The 19,967-nt window shown below is 42.2% G+C and overlaps 2 protein-coding genes across 3 annotated transcripts in view; both read left to right on the top strand.

Moving 5' to 3' along the window:
- LOC123982451 (5-hydroxytryptamine receptor 3A-like) overlaps positions 1 to 11,669 on the top strand; it is a 19,285-nt gene extending 7,616 nt beyond the window's left edge. The window contains exons 3-8 of one of the 2 annotated variants that reach the window (XM_046067971.1): positions 1,665 to 1,834; positions 1,985 to 2,103; positions 2,211 to 2,307; positions 3,091 to 3,301; positions 3,379 to 3,558; positions 10,155 to 11,669. In XM_046067971.1, coding sequence (XP_045923927.1) covers positions 2,269 to 2,307; positions 3,091 to 3,301; positions 3,379 to 3,558; positions 10,155 to 10,159 — 435 coding nt within the window. In that variant the 5' untranslated portion in view covers positions 1,665 to 1,834; positions 1,985 to 2,103; positions 2,211 to 2,268 and the 3' untranslated portion in view covers positions 10,160 to 11,669. Of the gene's footprint in view, positions 1 to 1,664; positions 1,835 to 1,984; positions 2,104 to 2,210; positions 2,308 to 3,090; positions 3,302 to 3,378; positions 3,559 to 3,758; positions 3,882 to 10,154 lie in introns of those variants that run through there. The other variant, XM_046067970.1, reaches the window with a different exon arrangement.
- A 4,680-nt stretch (positions 11,670 to 16,349) lies between these two features.
- Positions 16,350 to 19,967, top strand: part of LOC123983526 (5-hydroxytryptamine receptor 3A-like) — a gene marked incomplete at its 5' end in the record, with an annotated part of 10,061 nt that continues 6,443 nt past the window's right edge. Inside the window, 2 exons of the mRNA XM_046069785.1 lie at positions 16,350 to 16,410; positions 18,073 to 18,233. Of these exons, the coding sequence (XP_045925741.1) occupies positions 16,350 to 16,410; positions 18,073 to 18,233 (222 nt within the window). The remainder of the gene's footprint in view (positions 16,411 to 18,072; positions 18,234 to 19,967) is intronic.

Consider the following 19,967-nt stretch of genomic DNA (forward strand, 5'->3'; position numbering starts at 1 on the left):
CATCACTTCCTGTTTTTAGCGTTTTCGCAAACATTTGTTATCTTATAAATGGGATATTTTGCGGCAGATGAAAATTTCCTTTGCAAACTTCTATCAGCTTGATTCAGATTTTGGTGCTGATTGGACTTATTGCTGGTTAGGAGTTGATTAAAATAGGTTTTTCAGTTTTTGTGGGAAAAAAAAAAAAAATCTAGGCGGTGGAAGTGGGCGTGGCCTATAGCGGGAGATTCAGCTCAATCCCCTGAACACATGTGGATATAAGGTTTTTGAAATGCGCCTTTGTATGCAGGAGTTCGAAGCCCAAACGCAATTATCTTGCTTATAGCGCCCTCTAGAGGTAGAAGTGTGTTAATTGTTGCACATGAGGTTCTCGCGTGGGTTTGGACCTACCCTATGAGTTTGGCATCTGTAGCACTTGCCGTCTAGGCTGCAGTATCACTTTTAGCGGCGGAAGAATAATAATAAAAATCTTTAGAATTACAATCGGGTTCCCATGCCCGTCTCGGGCTTGGATCCCTAATTAACAAATTTGGAGCACTGTGTGGCCTTTTGGGGTTTTGTGCTTAGATTTGATTTGTATTAACTAAACTTGCATTGTGTTGAAGACAGATTTGTGTGAACTGTTTTTTATATTAAAAACCAGCACAGCGCTTTGTTTTATCAGTTTTGCTGTGTATGGTCAGCTTATGATGATAGTTGTGCTGTGGAAAAGATTTTCACGCATACTGAATTTCTTTCCTCATAGAGGGAGATTGACCAGACTTTCATTCCTTATGTTTGGATTTATATGGTGAGTTCTCTCTTATATGGACAGATCTTTTTGATCATTCTCACCTGCCTATCTTTAGTGGAAACTCCTTTTTTTTTCTCTCTAAATTGCATCTATTCTTCTTCCTTCATTCTTTATCTCCTCCCTCCCTTGTTTACCCTTGTAGGCTTGGGAAAATGAACACATTAAGTGGCATCCAGAACATTTTTGTGGACTTTATTATTTATCAGTTCCTACTGAAGCATTGTGGATGCCAGATATAACTATTGAAGAGATGTAAGTTTTAATGTACTGTATTTGCATGTCACAAATCTGCAGACTCACAACAGTAACTGGTGATATAGTCTCATATTACTGTTTAGAAATGGCACAAAAACTCAAGCATTTGGATACCAAATATTAATGCAATCACGTTTTCAATGCAGTGTTTATTTAAAATATGTATTACAAATATGTAAATTTAGGTGATTGTAGTTGTCTTTACACCTAATCCAGTGCAATGCAAACTCAACTTCTCTGTGTTACACTTTAATGAACCCTTTATATCTACATAGGGAGCATGTCCTTTCCCATGGAGTCTGTCATGTCACTGCCATTTTTCCATAGTAGCCCTGAACGGACAAGAGAAACACTGACTTGTGGCTTATGTATTTGTGTTGTGGCTTTTGTATGACACCTCTGGGCCACCATAGATATGTACCCAATAAGTACAGTAATTCAGTATGAATAAAACATTTACAAAAATGTTAGTACAGGCAGATAACATTTTCTATATTTATAGAAAAATAAGTTTAAGACTTAAAATAATAATTTGCGTCATGCTGTAGATTTGTTTTAAGGTATAATTTAATTTGAAACATAAAGCTTTTGTCATTGTGTGTGATTTCTCATACAGGACAGAGATGGATAAGGCTCCTCCGAGTCCTTTTCTCAGAGTTTTTTTTTCCGGTACGGTCAGACGTCTGAATGATATGGTGTTGGTTAGCACTTGCAAGATGCAAGTTTACAAATTCCCGTTTGACATTCAGAGCTGTGACCTATCTTTCAAGTCTGTCATGCACTCTGGTGAGCCTGTAATCTGTTATGTTCTTGTATGTCTTGTTATGTCTTAACTGTTTGTTGTCACATGAGCACACACCAGAAGATGCCATATTTATACATTCCTTTGTTGAGCTGCTGAAGAAACCTCAGTTTTATTTTTATCTCCCAACACAGTCAAGGAAATACAGCTTCGTGAACTTTTCGGCCCTTCAGAAGTCCTAAGGTGGTCACACAAGTTGATGCGGACCCAGTACGAGTGGCTGTTCATCAACATGAGCATCACCAACAAAAATGTCAGCACTCTTGGCATTAAACAAAGCACGATTGTTTACACTGTAAGTATTTCTCAATACAAACACCCAGAGCTTGAAACTATTTTCCATCTCTCCTGACCATAAAGCTCCACCCAGAGGGTGGAAGGTGGAATTCCTGGTACAGTGTAGGATGGGTTGGCCAAGATGGAGGTGGCCTTTCTGACCAATGGCCTGTACCACAATGTGAGTGCAACACACCCAGGATATGTTTTAGTTATCTGGCTTACCTAACCCTAACAATCGCGGTCAGAATAAGTGATACCACAAAGCTGGTTATCAACTCGTTAACTCAACCCAGGGTTTCCCAATCCAGCTGTGAGCGTGTTCACATAAAAGAGGCAGTGTTAGCTGCAGATGACCAATTATAGCCTCTGTCTGAAACATGCTGTAGATGCTGTCTTCTGATTGGCCATTGTCTTCTGTGTTTACCAAGTTGGCAGGAGGATGCCATTCTGCGCTTGGAGCTAATGACCATATATAGAAATCTGGTGTTCAGAACAGGGGTAATCTGAGGTTTTGACTGACAGGGATTTCTTTTAAATACTTTTACCTCATTATTTGAAGTTTGACACCTGTCATTTTAACATTGTAAATATGCCACAAAATGGAATGTTTAAAGCATGATAGGTCCCCTTTAAACATTTACAAAATTAACTAACATGATCAACTCTGACATGTAAAAGACAATTTTTGCCATTTTGATTTGCTCCTTGTGCACTATTTCTGTTTTTGGTCTCTACAAGCTACTTAGAAAAATATCTGGCTGCTGCTAAATGCTTCACTATGTTTGCCACCAAGTTGCTGGATGTGTCGGTCTGCTGCTTGTTACTGTGAAGGTAATGTACATTAAGTAAATCCCTTGCAATAACTTAAAGAACAAATGAGACGGGCAGGGAAACGTACTGCAAGCTGAAAAGTATAGGAGTAGGCAGATTAACCACCTGACCCTTAAAAATTATTTCACAGATCACCATGAAGAGGCGGTCTCTCCTGCACATTGTCAACTTCATGTTGCCCGTTCTGTTCTTCTTGTGTCTGGACTTGGCCTCCTTCCTGATCTCAGACAGAGGGGGCGAAAAGCTCAGCTTCAAGGTCACTGTGCTGCTTGCTGTCACTGTGTTACAACTTATTCTGAATGAAATTCTGCCTTCCACGTCAGACAAGATTCCACTTATAGGTAAAGGAGCTCAGAGTACAGAGCACATGCTGACTCAGTGTAATTTGTCCATTAATGATGCTGCCTCCTCCCTTTAGTGACTTACTGTATTGGGAGTTTTGCATTGATGATGCTCAGCCTCCTGGAGACGATTTTGGTGATGCATCTGATGGACAAAGACTCTGCATCCCAAGACAATGAGGCAAATAAAGACCAAAGCCTGAGTGAGGACTGTGGGGACAAACATGGCAGTGTCAACTTACACAGCTGTTTGAGAGGTGAGATTAAGCATAGATTTCTACTTGTTTTTCAGTTTACTACCGTTATTACTGATCTTTATAGAAAGTAAAATATAATATTAAGTTGTACACCTTTAGGATTTGAGTACTCACTGACACATTTACAACCTATAATACACACTGGTTAATTATATTATTTTGAATATACAACCATCTTTGTGTGAAACATATCCTTTCAGACAAGAAATGGACTCAAAGTGGGTCTGCCTGTGACATGTCTACTGTTAAATCTCAGTCTGAACTGCTGTCAGTGGCCAAAGAGGTTAGCACACAAAGGTTTGCCCTTTAAGTGGTTGGTTCACCCAAATTAAAGGAGACTTAATGAGGAAATAATGAGGTGAAAGTATTGAAAATAAATCCTTGTGAGCAAAAACCTCAGATTTCCTTCTGAACACTTGACGACATACAACATTGCTTGCCAGCAAGGTGAATCTGTAAATGTTTTATGCTAGAAATGTATAGTATGGTTCCCCAGCATTGAGAAACATCTTGATACTAACTTGCATATGTTGGACAATTAGCATAATTAGCTAAAGCGCAAAGTAGGGGAGAGCCGGGACGATTGAAACTCAGCGATTTTCTTGGAGCCCATACAAGTCTGATATGCCAAACGAACACAGTACTTAACAGAACAGGGAAAAATCAGGTGGATACATCACACTTTCACGGAGTTATACGAAAGAAGCTGTTTTCAATCACGGAAAGTAAATTCACTCAAGCGATTTTTTTTTTTTTTTTTTTTTAATGAGGAGTTGGGTTTATTGTTCCATGTGCCATGGTCGTGATCACATAAAACATTAGTTAGTACTTTAACACATCCTAAAGTTTTAAAAAAACTATTTAAATGTATGTCGTTGTGTTTCATCCGTCCCGCACAGTAGGGACGAATGAAACAATGCGCACCTTTCCTTCAAAGTGATATTATACTGAAGTCGTTCCACATTTTAACAAGATAACACCTGGTATTGATAGAACATGCATGTGAGTTGTTGATGACCACAACAAATGATTTCTGTCTGTAACGTTATATTTTAAAATGACGTATATCTGAAAAGTGTTTCATTCGTCCCGGCTCTCCCCTAGCATAATCACTTATGTAGACAATATTTCAAACACTGCTTGGCCGATTTGGACAATCTGGGAGTAGTTTTGGGGGCTAATGAGGATGCAGAATCCATTTCTGACATTTTCAAAACACAAAATGACCATTTAAACTGGAAATGGTCGTATTTCAACTCCCAGTGGGCAAATTTTGATGGCGTTTTGAAATTTTTCATTTTTGGGTCTATTTTTGGTTATTGATACGCTTAATACATTTGACCTGCATGAAAGTTTTAAGAGAGATCAGTGTTATTGGTATGAATGTGAATGTTTACAAATTTCTTCCGTTTTACGCACATTTTTTTGCTGCGCAATATTTTGTCATTGTCCTGAGTAATTGCTTCTGTGGTTACTGCTGCGGGTTAAATAAAGGCCGGATGGACGACTTATCTCAGTACAAGAAAAACTCATGGCGCACAACAGCGCCCAGAGTACAAGCACACACAGACGCACACTGCGGCTTATGTTGAGGGAACAGTAAGGACGGTTGTTACGCATTGTGGCAGTCCAACTGGAGCGCAACTAAGACCAAAGAGAGCCCCAACAGCCCGTGGCAGGAGGAGCCTTACCGGCTCCTTTACAGGGAAGCCTCCCATCAGCTCTGATAGCGAGGCAGGATGGAGCAACTGAGAGACCGCACAGATCGCTCACTCTTTTAGCAGAGGTCAGTGCCAAAAGGAGGGCTGTCTTCAAAGACAGCAGTCTAAGAGAAGTTTGCGGCAGTGGCTCAAAGGGGGGATTGCTCAGAGCGCGCAGCACAAGCGGTAAATCCCACTGTGGCGCCAAGGGGCGCGTGACAGGCCGCTGTCTTCTCACTCCTCTTAAACGCTTAACCAGCGGATGCGCAAATCTCTCTCTCTCTCTCTCTCTCTCTCTCTCTCTCTCTCTCTCGTTAGCCCTTGTGGCAGGAAGAGATGGCCACCACGTATGATTTGACCGTGGATAAAGCAAGATTTCTGTCCACCAGCAGCTGGAGGAAGGACAGAACATGAGATAAGGGATACGAGACGGGGTCTATGTCTCTTTCCACACACCAGTCCTGAAAAGCGTACCACTTTGCTCTATAAGAAGCAGTAGTGGAGGGAGCCCTAGCGCCTTGGATGGTGCGCACCACATTAGGGGACAATCCTAGTCTTTCAAGGCGCTCCTCCTCATTATGCCTTTGTTGAAGAAGGAGAGATCCAGGATCGGTCTCATTCCGCCCGTTTTCTTGGGCACCAGGAAGTAACAGAGTAAAAACCCTCGTTCTCCTCGCCCCACGGGACTTTTGAAATCGCTCCTTTGCTCAGGAGCTCTGTTATTTCTGCCATCAGAGCAGTTGTCTCTGACTGCGATGACATGACGGTCTCCAGCACCCCGCTGAAAGGCGGAGGGGGGCTGGAAAATTGGAGAGTGTAACCTTTCTTTGTCTCGCCATCCACTCATTCATGGGCAGATTTTGCCACGTGCAGCAACGCTCTGAAAGCGGGCGAGCAAAAATCTGAGGGGCCTCTGTGGACATTTCTGACAGGCAGAGAAGAGCCCTCTCTCTGCCGCCGTGTGAGCTGCAGAGCCGCTCGACACGGCCCATGGGAGGGCTGAGGTGAAAGGGCTGCGGCGGCGATAGTGTGAAACACTCGGGCCGCTCATTCTCAGTGTCAGACTCGTGCCACAGTGAAAAACCTCCACTAACACACACTGAAGGGTGAGAGGTGGGGAGGCCGCAGAGAGGCAGGGAGTGTGGGTGGGCTGTTGTGTTTATCTGATGTGAATGTTTTTCACTCATGATAATATGAAAGAGGGACAACAGCGGCTCAACAACTGACGCAGCGTGTGCGTGCGCAGCGGAGCTTGCTTGTGTGTAGGAGACATGCGTTTCATCAGCTGCAGGAAGCTCAGGGGAGAGAGGGGCAAGCTGACCGTTAAGAACATGCTCTTTATGGATTTTATGTTTGGTTGGCTCTGAAAAGAGCCGTTGTGTCCGGCTGTTCCGGGAAGAAAACACACGTCCCCCGCGTCCCGTCAATACCTCCGCTGTTTGCGGGGAGGCTCGGCGGGGGGGTTGGACCAGGAGCAAGCTGCTGCCGGAGGAACCCGGGGGGCCTGGGCTGGAGACGGCGGAGGCGCAGCCGCAGCAGTGGCCGCGGGGCGCCTCGGCCTGGGGCGGGAGTCGCAGCGATCACGCCAGGAGCCCTGTGAGCGCCGTGGGTGTTGAGGTGGCGCTCTGCTCCACGCTGTGTGCCGCTTCACCTGTGTGCCACGGTGTGTGATTGCATCCTGGAGGAGCGGCCCAAACAGCCCATCGGGGCTGATGGGGCCGTCCAGCAACTCCTTCCTGATCTGCTCCGGCAGATCGGACATGTGCAGCCACATGTTGCGTTGCAGCATCGTCATCCACGCCATAATCCGGGACAGGCCGACCGCCGCCGCTGTGGAGAGCGACAAAATGGCGGCCGTGTCTTTCCCAAACTCGCTGGCAAGCTCGGGGGAAAGGGCGTCGGGCTGAGCAGCGGCAGACGACATGGACGAGGCCAGCAGCGATATATTATTGATGGCAGCTGCTACCTGGGCGGCACACTGGTGGGAGCGGTCGGCTTCCTCCTGCCGAAAAAAGTGGCTTTAGGCAGCAGGATGGCTGCCAGGCTGGGCTCCAGAGGTGGAACGGAGGGAAAACCATGGTCAGTGAGGCCCTCAACCTTAGTGAAGTTGACGTACCTCGCCACCGGCACGCCTCTCTCAGCAGCCGTCTTTATTATGTCGGGGAGATCCCGGAAGAGAGCCCCGTAGGACGGCAAGCTGGAAGGCGGAAGTGGAGCAGGAGCTAACGACGCCGCCTTCTTATCCAACTCGAAGTCAGGTCTTCCAGCGGGAAGAGGGGAGAGCCTGGCGGGGAGCCAGCAATGGAGGGAGCAGAGTCAGAGGACTCAAGCCCTGCAAGTCCGCCGTGAAGCTAACTGGCTTAGCCCAGCTAGCATAGTCATCCTCCTCCTCCTGCAGGGCCGCGAAGGCATCGACCCGCCGTCGCTTCTCCTCCAAGGGCAGCTGTGCGCAGTAGGGGCACGAGGCCCGGGGATTCAGAGCCAGGCCAGCGTGCTGAGGACCGAGGCAGGTCTCGCAGCGGGCGTGGAGATCAAACCCCATGATGTAGCCGGCGTGGCAGGACGGGCAGAGGCGGACTCCTTCCGAGCGGCGGACCTCAATGGTAGAGCGGTGAGTAGCCATAGGAAAGCTCTTTAGTAGGAGAAATTGCTCTTTAGATGCTACTCTGCTCTCAGAAGTGACTGCTATGCAGCGGTGAAGAAAAAAGGGGAGCAGATCTCTGGTCTCGCCGGTAATATATACCTTATTTGCGGACCTGAGAGAGTCCCGTGCACGGCACATGGGCGCAAAAGAAATCTTCAGGACTACGCATGCGTGCGGGGATGAACCCAATAGCGACAGCTCTTAGAGGGCGAAGCCTATACTCATAGAACAGAAACCAATTAATTGTTAAAATATGATGGAACGACAAATTCAAACTTAATTCACAGTAATTAATACAACAACAGTTAATGTTAGGCATTCCAATTTTTGGTATTTGTGGTAACAGTTAATGACTTACAATTGCTATTTATGCCAGAGGTCACACGCCTCTGGAGCAACTGGGCTTAATGGTGCTTTCAGACCAAATGTGAAGCAGGCCCATAATTCCTCTTGCACAAAACTGAAATAGGCTAATATGAAACAGCTTATTTATTTCACACAGAATATTACTTGTATAAAAAAGTATCAAATACACGTCATTCATTTGATCTAGCTCCGACAGATGACGCTTTTATTTTAAAGGCAGCAACGTAACAAAAACAACGGTGCCGGATGAGAAAAGAATGGCAGAGGTTAGCAGACAGAGAGCAATGAACTTCACATGACAGGATTCATAACTTTGATCAATTTTTATGGAATGCTGTTTTGATCCTTTTGATTGTGGGATACTTAAGGAATGTAATCAAGGGACGGACACATTCGGACTTAACAAGCACTTTGAGGGTTTAATTTTTTTTTTTTTCCCCTTTCATCTCTTATGTACCATGCAGGTTATACAAAATCTCTAAGAATTAGACTTTTGGGGCTTGTTTCCATAAATGAACTGAACGATTGAATTGTGGAGAATCTAACTGATCTACGGATGTAAAATGTCCACGTTGACATTAGGGCTGGGCAATATGGCCAAAAATATTATCAGGATTTTTAAAAATGTCATACAATAACGATAATCACGATAAATGTCAAATCAATATTTCTTTCAAGTTTTAAGGCTGCTCCCAAGTGAAGAAACCAAATGTTGATTAAACAGTTAATTGTGTGGTTAAACTTTTCTTTATGGTCAGAACGTGACAAACAGTGGCTCACTTCATTCAAAACTATAATGATAAAATCTTTTTTCAAAAACTATGATTAGCAAATCTTATAGTCCATTTTCTTCAACAAAATAAATATCTTATTAGAAAAATTAAGTGCTAATTTGTTTGATTAAAATAAATTAAATCAAACATTTATTGACAATATATTAAACATTTATTATATTGTTATAGAATAAAATTGAATTATGATAATTATCGTTACTGTTTTATTGCCCAGCCCTAATTGACATATTGATCATATGTTTAAACATTAATATTTGTATTAACGATCTAAGCAGCTTAGAAGCAGTTAAGTTGGTGACCCCGCAGGATTTAAGAGGTTTTAAACATCCAAATAACTTATGTAAAAAACAGACCAGACGTTTAATTGGGACCTGCATTTATTTGTCAATGTGTTCCCACATCAGGCCAGTAAACGAGGTAGGCGGCTATTTGGGACTCAGCTATTAATTGAAGTTTTACGGTATGGGCACTAGTTACACAACATGTAACTGGAAAACTTTTACCAAGCAAGAGAGCCTTGCAATTCTACTACTCTGCAAGCTCGTCTCGGGTCAGTTATTTTTTTTTTTAAAGATTGGGCCAGGGTTGGACTCGGGCTCATTTAACTTCTCTCCTTTCATTGTGCCCATATGCGTGCAGAACACACCAGCTTTTGTTTGACTTATTGTTATATTGGTAATATTATAAATATTCTACAAAGCCTGAGCAATAGGCATGTAGGGACAGTTGACCAAGCAGAGCAGGGAGAAGTTGGAGCGTGTGTGTGTGCGTATATCTGAGAGACCGCGCATCAGAGACTGTGCATCAGAGAGAGCTTGATATTGATGTCGGTCTCGGGTCAGGCTCACACTGAAAAATTGCAGACGTTGTCGGGCTAGGGCAGGGCTGGGCTTATCTTAAAACCAACCCAAAAACAATTTGCATGACATCAGATACCATAATAGTAAGTGAGATAATATGTTTGTTTGTAATTTGGTTGGACCAACCGTTTTATTCCCAATATTATAAACACAAAAACTAAAGTGTTAAATATAGCAGCATGCAATCTTGTGTTCCATGATCTCATTAATTACCAGTTTACTATCTCTGCAGGGTAGCAGCAGCAAATTGACAGAGGAGTCCCTTGACTCTGAAAAGGTCTCAGATGACCTGAGGGAGGTGTTGAAAACACTGACAGTGCTCCTCAACAGCAGGAAGGAAGAACAAAAGCCCGGCTACTGGACAAGAGTGGCTAAAAGAATCAACAAAGTTTTCTTCATTGTCTATGTCACTGTGGCCGGTCTGTTTTTAGCTTGTATCTTTTTAAAGTGGTACAAGGCAGATGATCAGTAGTGCTACAGTTGATTGATTGAAGTCATTGTTCCATTTAACATGGACCTTAACACATTTGTTGTCTGTGTTCACCCCTGTAGTTGCAGAAAAAAATCTACCCCATGTTGCTTTATGTATGCCATTGAGGGTTCACAGTTGCTATGAACCAACTACATGGAACTACAGGGAAATTTGTTTTTGAAGACTGACAGCAACTTATGCTGCAGTTTACTGTGCTGATTACAAAACCTCTGCAATCAAATGATTACTATTGTTGTTAATGTCATTCTAAGTCAGCATTACTTTGTGCTATTCCACTGTGAACAGAAAGTTCAGTTCTATCTCACACAGGCTCCGCTACGTATCGGTAGCGACGTCCTATTGGTCGGCTACGTGCACGATAAAATTTCAGTGGGCAAGTGCGTGCATGTGATTGGAGGAGGTAGTACCCTAGAGTCCAGTAGAGGGCTCCGCCTGTGCTTATAGAACTAGGGTTACCATATCGTGACCCTCGTTTTATAGCACAGCGCAGTCTCAGTCAAGATCAGTTTTTCAGTTCACTTAAGTTTATAGCTGATCTTTTTTAAGCAAACCAAATTGGTATAACAGCTGACCCAAAATTTTGACCTGCAAATAAATGATTTTCTGACAGTGTTGATGGACAATTAATCAGGTGTTGTGACCCCCCTCAAACTGCACGTTTAACAACATCTGATCTGGCAGAAAGTCGGCCTGATTGTAATATTAGTTGGGAGCAAAAATCTGGCTTAATCCTAACAGTGTAAATATGATACAATGGATACATTTGATCTGGAATGGATTATTGAATTACATGTGTTGTAAATTTTTCTTACAAAGAAAAGCCTACTGATGTCTTCAGATATCTGTCATGTGACTCTTGCCTTGCAGGTTGTAGTGGACCTTTGAGAGTCAAGTCTCCTATTCTAACAAATTGTTCTGATGCAGGGCTGGACTGGGACAAAAACTTGGCCCTGGCATTTTTGGCCGAGGCGGCCCACCAAAATGTCGGACACCCACTCCAAAATACACCATTGATCCATTTAGGGGTTCAGGTTTGGGATGTGATGAAACACTGAGATGTAAAATTTGCACAAGATTGTTGTCCATAACTACAAGACAAGAATATGTATTTAATAGGCCTGCTATTTCAAAAAATATTTATAGATGAAATGTTTGATAGGGGGGTCTGGGGGTCCACCCCTGCAAGATTTTTAGCATTAAGCACTTCATTTCCTGCATAAAAAAAAAAAGTGTTTATTTTTATAAAGGGAAGCACAAAATTCAGGTGGCCGGTGACAATTCACAATATAAAAATATAATAAAATATAATGCAGTAATCAGTAGCTTATTATTTTTAAGTTACTTTTACAACGCAAGGTTTTTTCTATATTTACATTGCACTGATGGTTTATTATTCTGCAAATAAACCTTTCTCATGGCATTTTTATTTGTTAATCAACATTTCTTGGTGCAAGCCATTTTTCAGAACATTTTTAACAAATGCTTTCAGAAAGTGGTGCCTACATGTCCCCTGTGTCCCCAGTGTCCCCACCCTCCCTACAGGTTGAGCTATTTCATGCTTACTGCTTCACCTCCACTCTCCTCCTGCTCTCTCTGTCACTCGGCCCTGTCACTTTATCCCTCTGTTTAGCTAACACATGCCTCCTCCTCTGCCTGGCATTGGCCACCACAGCTCTTTTACTCCTTTGCCCGGTGTGCCAAGTTACCAGTCCAGCCCTGATGGTACTCATGCCTTGAGAAATTTCTACACCGGGTTTTAACCAACTGATAAAAATGTGTTATTAACTGTTTCGATAAATGTAGTCCCTCAGCAGTGTTGTTTGCATGTTCTACACACTGCTACGTCTATGTCAAACACATATTCTGTATTAGCTTATGACACCAGTCTGTATTATACATTATATATGCCTTTGATATGTAATATGCACCATGTTTAGTGAGTTCATTTTAAACATAAAACATATTAAAATCAAAGTGTAGCTTCTTTAAAGGTGCTGTAAAATGGAAAACTGTATTTACCTTGGCGTGGTTGAATTAAAAGATTTCAGGAGCCACGTGGAACTGACATACTGTGAGCCTCAATCAACATTGTTTCCTCCTTCATGTTAAAAAATGTTCTTAGGTGTCTTAATTGATGTAACAGTGAAAGGTAAGACAGGTCTAGCTTAGAGTTATTAGCTGACCCTACAAGTGTTCACTGACCTTCCAGCTCTAGTTATTTCTCACATGTAACTGTCGTTGTTAGGGAGATGACGGTAAGACTGGTACGGTAGAGACAGTAGCTCAGGCAGCAGGCTAGCATATATCGTTGTTCTCTGGCAATCTTACAAGGTTGAGTCTTACAAGAATGTTTACAAGAACTCACTGGCTTCACAGATTAGAGTACAACTCATGGGTAGTAATAGATTCCAATATGATGCAGCATTGGAGTCTAAACATCAGATAGATTAGTTGTTCTAGGTTAAGGGAAGCTAAAGATGACCTAATAGGGAAACCTACAGGCACTAGAGGAAAGAAAGGGACCAAAAGATGTAATGCTTCAGATTTGGTGTTGGTATTTGACGTGTCCACATGTTGTATGCTGGCACTATATCTCATTGGCTGGGCTCAATAAACCACGCTATGTTAAGTCTTCATCAGTCTCCAAAACGTCTTCACAAGAGTCAATATTTTGGGTGGAAACCATTATTTTCCAGCACTGTCTTAACCCTCTTGTGCATGGAGTTCACCAGAGCTTCACAGGTTGCCACTGGAGTCCTCTTCCACTCTTCCATGACGACATCACAGAGCTGGTGGATGTTAGAGACCTTGCGCTCTTCCACCTTCCATTTGAGGATGCCCCACAGATGCTCAATAGGGTTTAGGTCTGGAGACATGCTTGGCCAGTCCGTCACCTTTACCCTCAGCTTCTTTAGCAAGGCAGTGGTCGTCTTGGAGGTGTGTTTGGGGTCGTTACCATGTTGGAATACTGCCCTGCAGCCCAGTCTCTGAAGGGAGGGGATTATGCTCTGCTTCAGTATGTCACAGTACATGTTGGCATTGATGGTTTCCTCAATGAACTGTAGCTCCCCAGTGCTGGCAGCACTCATGCAGCCCCAGACCAGACACTCCCACCACCATGCTTGACTGTAAGTAAGACACACTTGTCTTTGTACTCCTCACCTGGTTGCCGCCATACACACTTGACACCATCTGAACCAAATAAGTTTATCTAGGTCTCATCAGGCCACAGGACATGGTTCCAGTAATCCATGTCCTTAGTTTGCTTGTCTTCAGCAAACTGTTTGCAGGTTTTCTTGTGCGTCATCTTTAGAAGAGGCTTTCTTCTGGGATGACAGCCATGCAGACCAATTTGACGTGTGCTGCGATTAGTCTGAGCACTGACAGGCTGACCCCCCACCGCTTCAACATCTGCAGCAATGCTGGTAGCACTATTTCCTAAAGACAACCTCTATGACGCTGAGCATGTGAACTCAACTTCTTTTGTCAACCATTGCGAGGCTTGTTCTCAGTGGAACCTGCCCTGTTGAACTGCTTGGTCTTGGCCACCATGCTGCAGCTGTTTCAGGGTCAACCGTTCTTTTTTTCAAATCCTCAGAGAATTCTTTGCCGTGAGGTGCCATGTTGAACTTCCAGTGACCAGCGATAACACCAAATATAACACACCTGCTCCCCATTCACATCTGAGACCTTGTAACCCTAATGAGTCACATGACGCTGGGGAGGGAAAATGACTAATTGGGCCCAATTTTCACTTTTTCCACTTAGGGGTGTACTCACTTTTGTTGCCAGCAGTTTAGACATTAATGGCTGTGTGATGTGTTATTTTGAGGGGAAAGCAAATGTACATTGTTGTACACTCACTAATTTACATTGTAGCAAAGTGTCATTTGAAAAGATATAATCAAATAGGCCTATTTCCAAAAATGTGAGGGGTGTACTCACTTTTGTGAGATACTGTACAAAAATATATGAGTACTCTGTAATTTCAATATTTTATTATCCAATGTCTGTTGGAGTGGTGTGAGTTTAATTAGTATAACCAGGGCTCTCAAGTCTCACTGCTGAATCTTTTTTTTTCTTGGACGAAATCACTTGCCTGTGATCAAAGATAGTGAGAGCAGCTGATGTTGTGGAGTATCCTGTAGCCAAATTCATGCTAAATGATGACTGATACAGACAAAAACTCTCCAACCTCTTACAACCAGAAGCTTTGGCTGTTTCACCCAGTGTTGAACAAAGTTACTTAGGCATATTCAGATCCTTTTTTCTTTTTCATCTTTTAATTAAAGTGCTAATAGGCCTACCTCGCTGTAAAAATACTCAAGTACTGCATTGAAAAAGTTAAGTAAAAGTATGTTATTAGGCTAAAAGCAGGAAAATGTAGAAGAAGTCTATTAAAAATAAAAGTAGCCTACTCAAAGCAGAAAGAAAATGTTCCATATGACTGTTATACTATTAGCCTATATATCATATTATTAGATTATTATTCCTCATGCATTAATGTAGTTGGTTGTTGTTGAACTATTTTTTTTATCAGACTGCTGTTTTTAGTATTAATCAGCTGATTATTTTCTCTATTAATCGATTGTAAAAAAATTCAGAAAATAGTGAGAGAGCCCTGTGTGACACCTTGCATGCTTGTTTTGTCAGTCCAAACCTCAAAATCAATAAAAATACATTAAAATAATAAAAAGTTAAAGCAGCAAATCTTCAGGTTTGTAAAGCTGGAACCATGAAATGTTTTTACATGAAAAATGACTAATGCTAAATCAGATGCCAATTCAGTTTCTGTCAATTAGCCTAACTGATGTAGTTCTACTAGCTGGACTTGTATAAGCTGTTAAGTAATTAAAATTATATAAAAACATCATATTTAAACTCTCTAAAAGCCTATTTTTTTAAGTAACTAGTAATTGTAGAGTAATCTCTTTTTATTTGTGATAGGCTACATTTGTATTTTTGAAATAAAAGTATCAATAGTCTTTTATCAGATTTACCTGTTTTTATAATTTCTATTTGTTCGGGTCAATTATAAACTATAGGTCAAATTTAACTGTTAGTAAAAACTTGACAGTTGACTGGGGCCGAGGGGCCGCTGCTGCAAATAGCCTATTTGAGTGGCTCCTCCTCTAACACGCGTTATCTCACTCCAAACTTTTGGTAAAACCTGAGAGCCCTGGTATAACTTAATTTATACAATAGTGCAACCAACAACACAGCAAGTAAAGTAACTAACTTTGTTGTTGCTTTAGCTAAGCTGTGGGTTAGCATACTTACGCTCCAGCTGCTGCTGCGAAGCTAACATGCAGAGAGGATGAGACGGCCATGCCATGGCAAACTAAAAGAAAGCTGTCGGGGACAAGTAATTTAATGTTACCTGATACATAAATTCGTGGCTGGATCAGATTAAATAGTGTTTTTTGGCAGAGCCAGGGCTGTGTACAAACACTGCTGATGTTGAGGACATACAGTATTTGCTGAATTTGACAAAAAGACATGTATTGGATTAGAATCGCTTACCCCATCTTTAATAACAGCAGTCCTAGACAGGAGAAGCTGACTCCGTTCCTCATTGAATTTCTCGCCTGGAAGGTTTGTGTACAAAATGTTTATTAGCTGCACTTACTGTACTTACTTGTACCACCAGAAAGTCATTACAGTTCACTTTGGGCTTTCACAGCTCCTGTTCTTCCCCTAAAAGACCACTAAAAGATGCTTTGGTGACCGCTGTGGAGTGACCACCGTCTCTTCGGATGGCTGTCAGACTAATGAGATTACCAAAAACATAAAAGGGTCAGTCATTCAGTTTGCCCGTCCCTTTTCCAGTATGAGGCAGCGGTATTATTACCACTACAGATTTGGTGACATTTCCAGACAACACAGAGAGGACAGGCATACACATTAACAGTACAGACCTCTCACTGACTTTGGATTCTCACAGGAGTTGCAGTCATGGTGCTTACTTGTTTCCTCTTTCTGCTCTTCCTCACAGGTAAGCTTGGACAATGTTCAGCACGATGCTTTCAGGTGTATCATGAGAAAGGCTAAACTGTGCATTCCCATGGTCTGAATTTAATGTTTTTGAAAAAAAATAGTGGAAGGCCACGCTGACTTTCACTGTTGCTTTCTATTTGTAATTTGCATGTATGTGCTTGGTGTTTATAGTGAATGAATTAACCAATGTGACCACAGTGCTTTCAGTCTTAAGTGTTTCCTTTTTAATTTCCAGAGTAATACTAAAATGTTAAAAACAAAAACTAGAACAAAAAGAATATCAATATTTCCCTTTTGAAAAGGTGGCATATTACAGCAACCATAAAAGAGAAACATTAGATAACACAAAAAACGTCCTGGGGGAACTTTTGCCAGCACAATGAGGTTGTTAAATCCAGATTTGAAAATTATGCTGCTAGTCTCTGTGAAGGAATTTTCCTTCTTTAGGTTTAAGGTAACATGACATGGGCTTCCCCAAGACAGGATTGGGTCACTTGCAAGCCTAAAAGCAGAAGGTCATGGCCTGTCTTTTTTAGAGCAATAATCTCCAGTAGACCAAGGTCATTGGAGATAGGCCGCATTTTGCCTCAGACTCAACAGGCTGATGTAGAATGCATTGAATGTGACCTGAGTGACATACAAAAGTGACTTAGGTAAGCATAGTTTCTTCTTTAGGATACAATACCCAACAGACTCTTTCCATATACATAGCCAGGTGAAAAACCCCTATTGGGACACATTTGGATTTAAATACTCCCCAGCAGGAAGTATGCTTCAGAAGTGGGTGGCAGTACGCTCTGATTCACTTGTATTGCTTCTGCTTGATCAAGCTTCAATAACTGTGTCCATGTCTTCTGCAACTTCTTTAATCAGGAGTTAATCACCTCTCAAGATTTCCTTAAGTTTTGATTTGAGCGACAAGCATTTGGGCAACAGATGACAGATGGATCTCAGGTAGTGTGAGAAAGCCCGTTGAATACGTTGAATAGACACTGCTGGGCTTACGCTACCCTCTGCTGGTCGGACAGTGCTCAGTCTGAGTCAGGGTGGTTACCACATTAATTGACGCTATGGAGGAGCTTTGGCCAGGGTCATGTGCCTGGCTGACTTTGTCATGCATGAATGCCAGAAAAACCACACCCAAATTTATAAGTCCTTCACCCGGTCACATGTAATCCTAACAGTGATGCAGCAAGAGTAGAAATTGGTTAGTTAATAAAGGGCTGAACTGTGCACTTGTTCCTGTGATTGACGCACCCATAATCTTCACTCAATCCCACATCCTTCATAATATATAAAAAACCTTATCTAAACAGCAATAATACTCACATTTAAAAATCATTAGTGGGCTGATGAGCTAAAACCCATCAGTCCAGCCAAGACCGATCTCATAATGGCCTTTCAGCGACCACAACCTCCATATATTACTGCAGATATATGGTGTTTTTCACATTCGATAATACATTCAGAAGCACCCATAGAGAGTAATGTCTTAAATTGCTAACATTAATGTGTTAGCAATTTAGAGCACATACAGTAAATGTGATGTCCACACAAACATAATCTAAAAGAAAAGTTAATAAGAGCACAGAAATCAGCATGTTTCTTAATGACTTTCCTTTTAGGAGTAATTTCTGTTTCTGTTATGTTTTTGCTGCAGATGGGGTTTTCCCTGAGCGTAACTGCAGTTATCAGGATGTTTTAAACCACCTGAATCTGAACAAAAACAATGAGCTGTACTCCATGACTAGGCCTGTTAAAAACTACAAATGCCCCACACATGTATACCTGGAAGTACTGCTCTATGCTATTCTAGATGTGGTAAGTAGTTAAAACTTTATCAGTCAATGTTCAAATTATAATAATGAAGTCCTATGATGATCAGGTTATTTTGGTCTCATATGTCCAGATTTTTACTTTAAAGAGATGGTATTATGCTTTTTGGCTCTTTCCCTCTCCTTTATTGAGTTATATATCTTTTTTGTGCATGTAACAGGTTTGCAAAGTGAAAAAGCCCAAAGTCCAGCCCAAAGGGAGTTCCCATCTCCCACAGAAAGCTCTGCTCTGAACCACTTGAAAACAGCTGGTTTGTAGTCCAGTCCTTCACTTCGTTTACTTGTGACGTCACAATGAAAACACATCATAATACTTGCCAAGCGGCTATCGGGGTCAGGCACACCCTCAAACCAAGCTAGTCTGAGCGGAGGCCCTTTGGCTCGACTCGCCTTTGTTTCGTTTTCCATTGTAGAAATGTTGTATCTGTACCTGCTTCCAGGTACTTTTTTTCGTATCACCTCACCTCCCTCGAGGTTCCAAGCGAGCTGAGGGATACTAAAATGTAACGTGAAAACACGACAGACTGCTGATTGGTCAGAGAGAATTTACAATATTCACTGCATCATCATTGCGTGCACCAGACAGAGGCCAGCAACAGAAAGTTTTATATTTTACAGTTTTTGTATGTAATTTCATCACTAAATCCACTTCTGAGAAGTTTTGAGGTGAGAAATCAGCTGTGTAGATTTAGAATATTATATATTATGAGAAGTGATGGCGGAACAAAAATGTGCTTGAATATTTTTGGAGTTGAGGAGCTCCGCAAGTGGCTGCGGGGGATGTTTGTGCCAACCCAAGGGAGAATGCTTGTGAGGCCGGACAGCCGCCCGCTCACAGAGCCCTCTGCTCCCACCGTCACACAGACCGCTGCAGCAACAACAGCAGAGGAAAACACAGCTGGAAGGTTTTCATACCGCTTATCTGTCTTTACATTCTCAGTAATGTTGAAACGTTTTAACTTAAAAAAGAGAAAGCTGTGTGGATCGCTGGTGTGTGTGTCGCATTGAACATTACATTGCGGCAGTTGTGTGTGGCGTCGCTATGACGACAAGCTACGTACTATCTCTGGGTACTATCTGCAATGGAAAACGGAGCAGGGCCGAGTAGAGTCGAGTCTGTCGATTTGCGCTATGGTAGCATTTTTCGGCAAGGCAGCACAGATCGTCAGAACACCGGCAGCAGTTCAAGGTTTAGTCCTAAAAGACGATGCAACTCCGACTCTGTTTGGGCCTGGAAATTCACAATCACAACCTGTAAGTATGCTTTTAGTGGTTGTGAATTATATTTAAAATAAACACGGCAATGTAGCTTCACAGACTGTTCAAGTGCGGAGTTGCTGTAAACGTTGGCTAACACAGCTAAAGTTATAACTATAATGCTAATGTCACACCTGATGTGAAAGCTACGGAGCAAACGTTCAAATTGTTTGGCCAATTTTTATGTAAAATTGAGTTGAAATATGGTGATTTTTGTAGTGGTTTATGGTAAGATGTGGAACAATGATGTTGTGTGGATGTTGACTTGTGAGTAACTTAAACCATCTGCTAGCGTCGCAGTCTGAAGCGGCTTTGTTTTGGATCACACTACCTTGTTTCTTACGACCCGCCCTTCTCTGCTTCTGATTGGCTAGTAGTCCTTACCTAGGAACTGCGCATGTGCAACTCCCAACAAAGATTTTGTACAAGTAAGATGCATCACTCTGTAGCTCAAGAGCGGAGC

This window comes from Micropterus dolomieu, linkage group LG14, assembly GCF_021292245.1.
Source record: "Micropterus dolomieu isolate WLL.071019.BEF.003 ecotype Adirondacks linkage group LG14, ASM2129224v1, whole genome shotgun sequence".
Taxonomy (NCBI): domain Eukaryota; kingdom Metazoa; phylum Chordata; class Actinopteri; order Centrarchiformes; family Centrarchidae; genus Micropterus; species Micropterus dolomieu.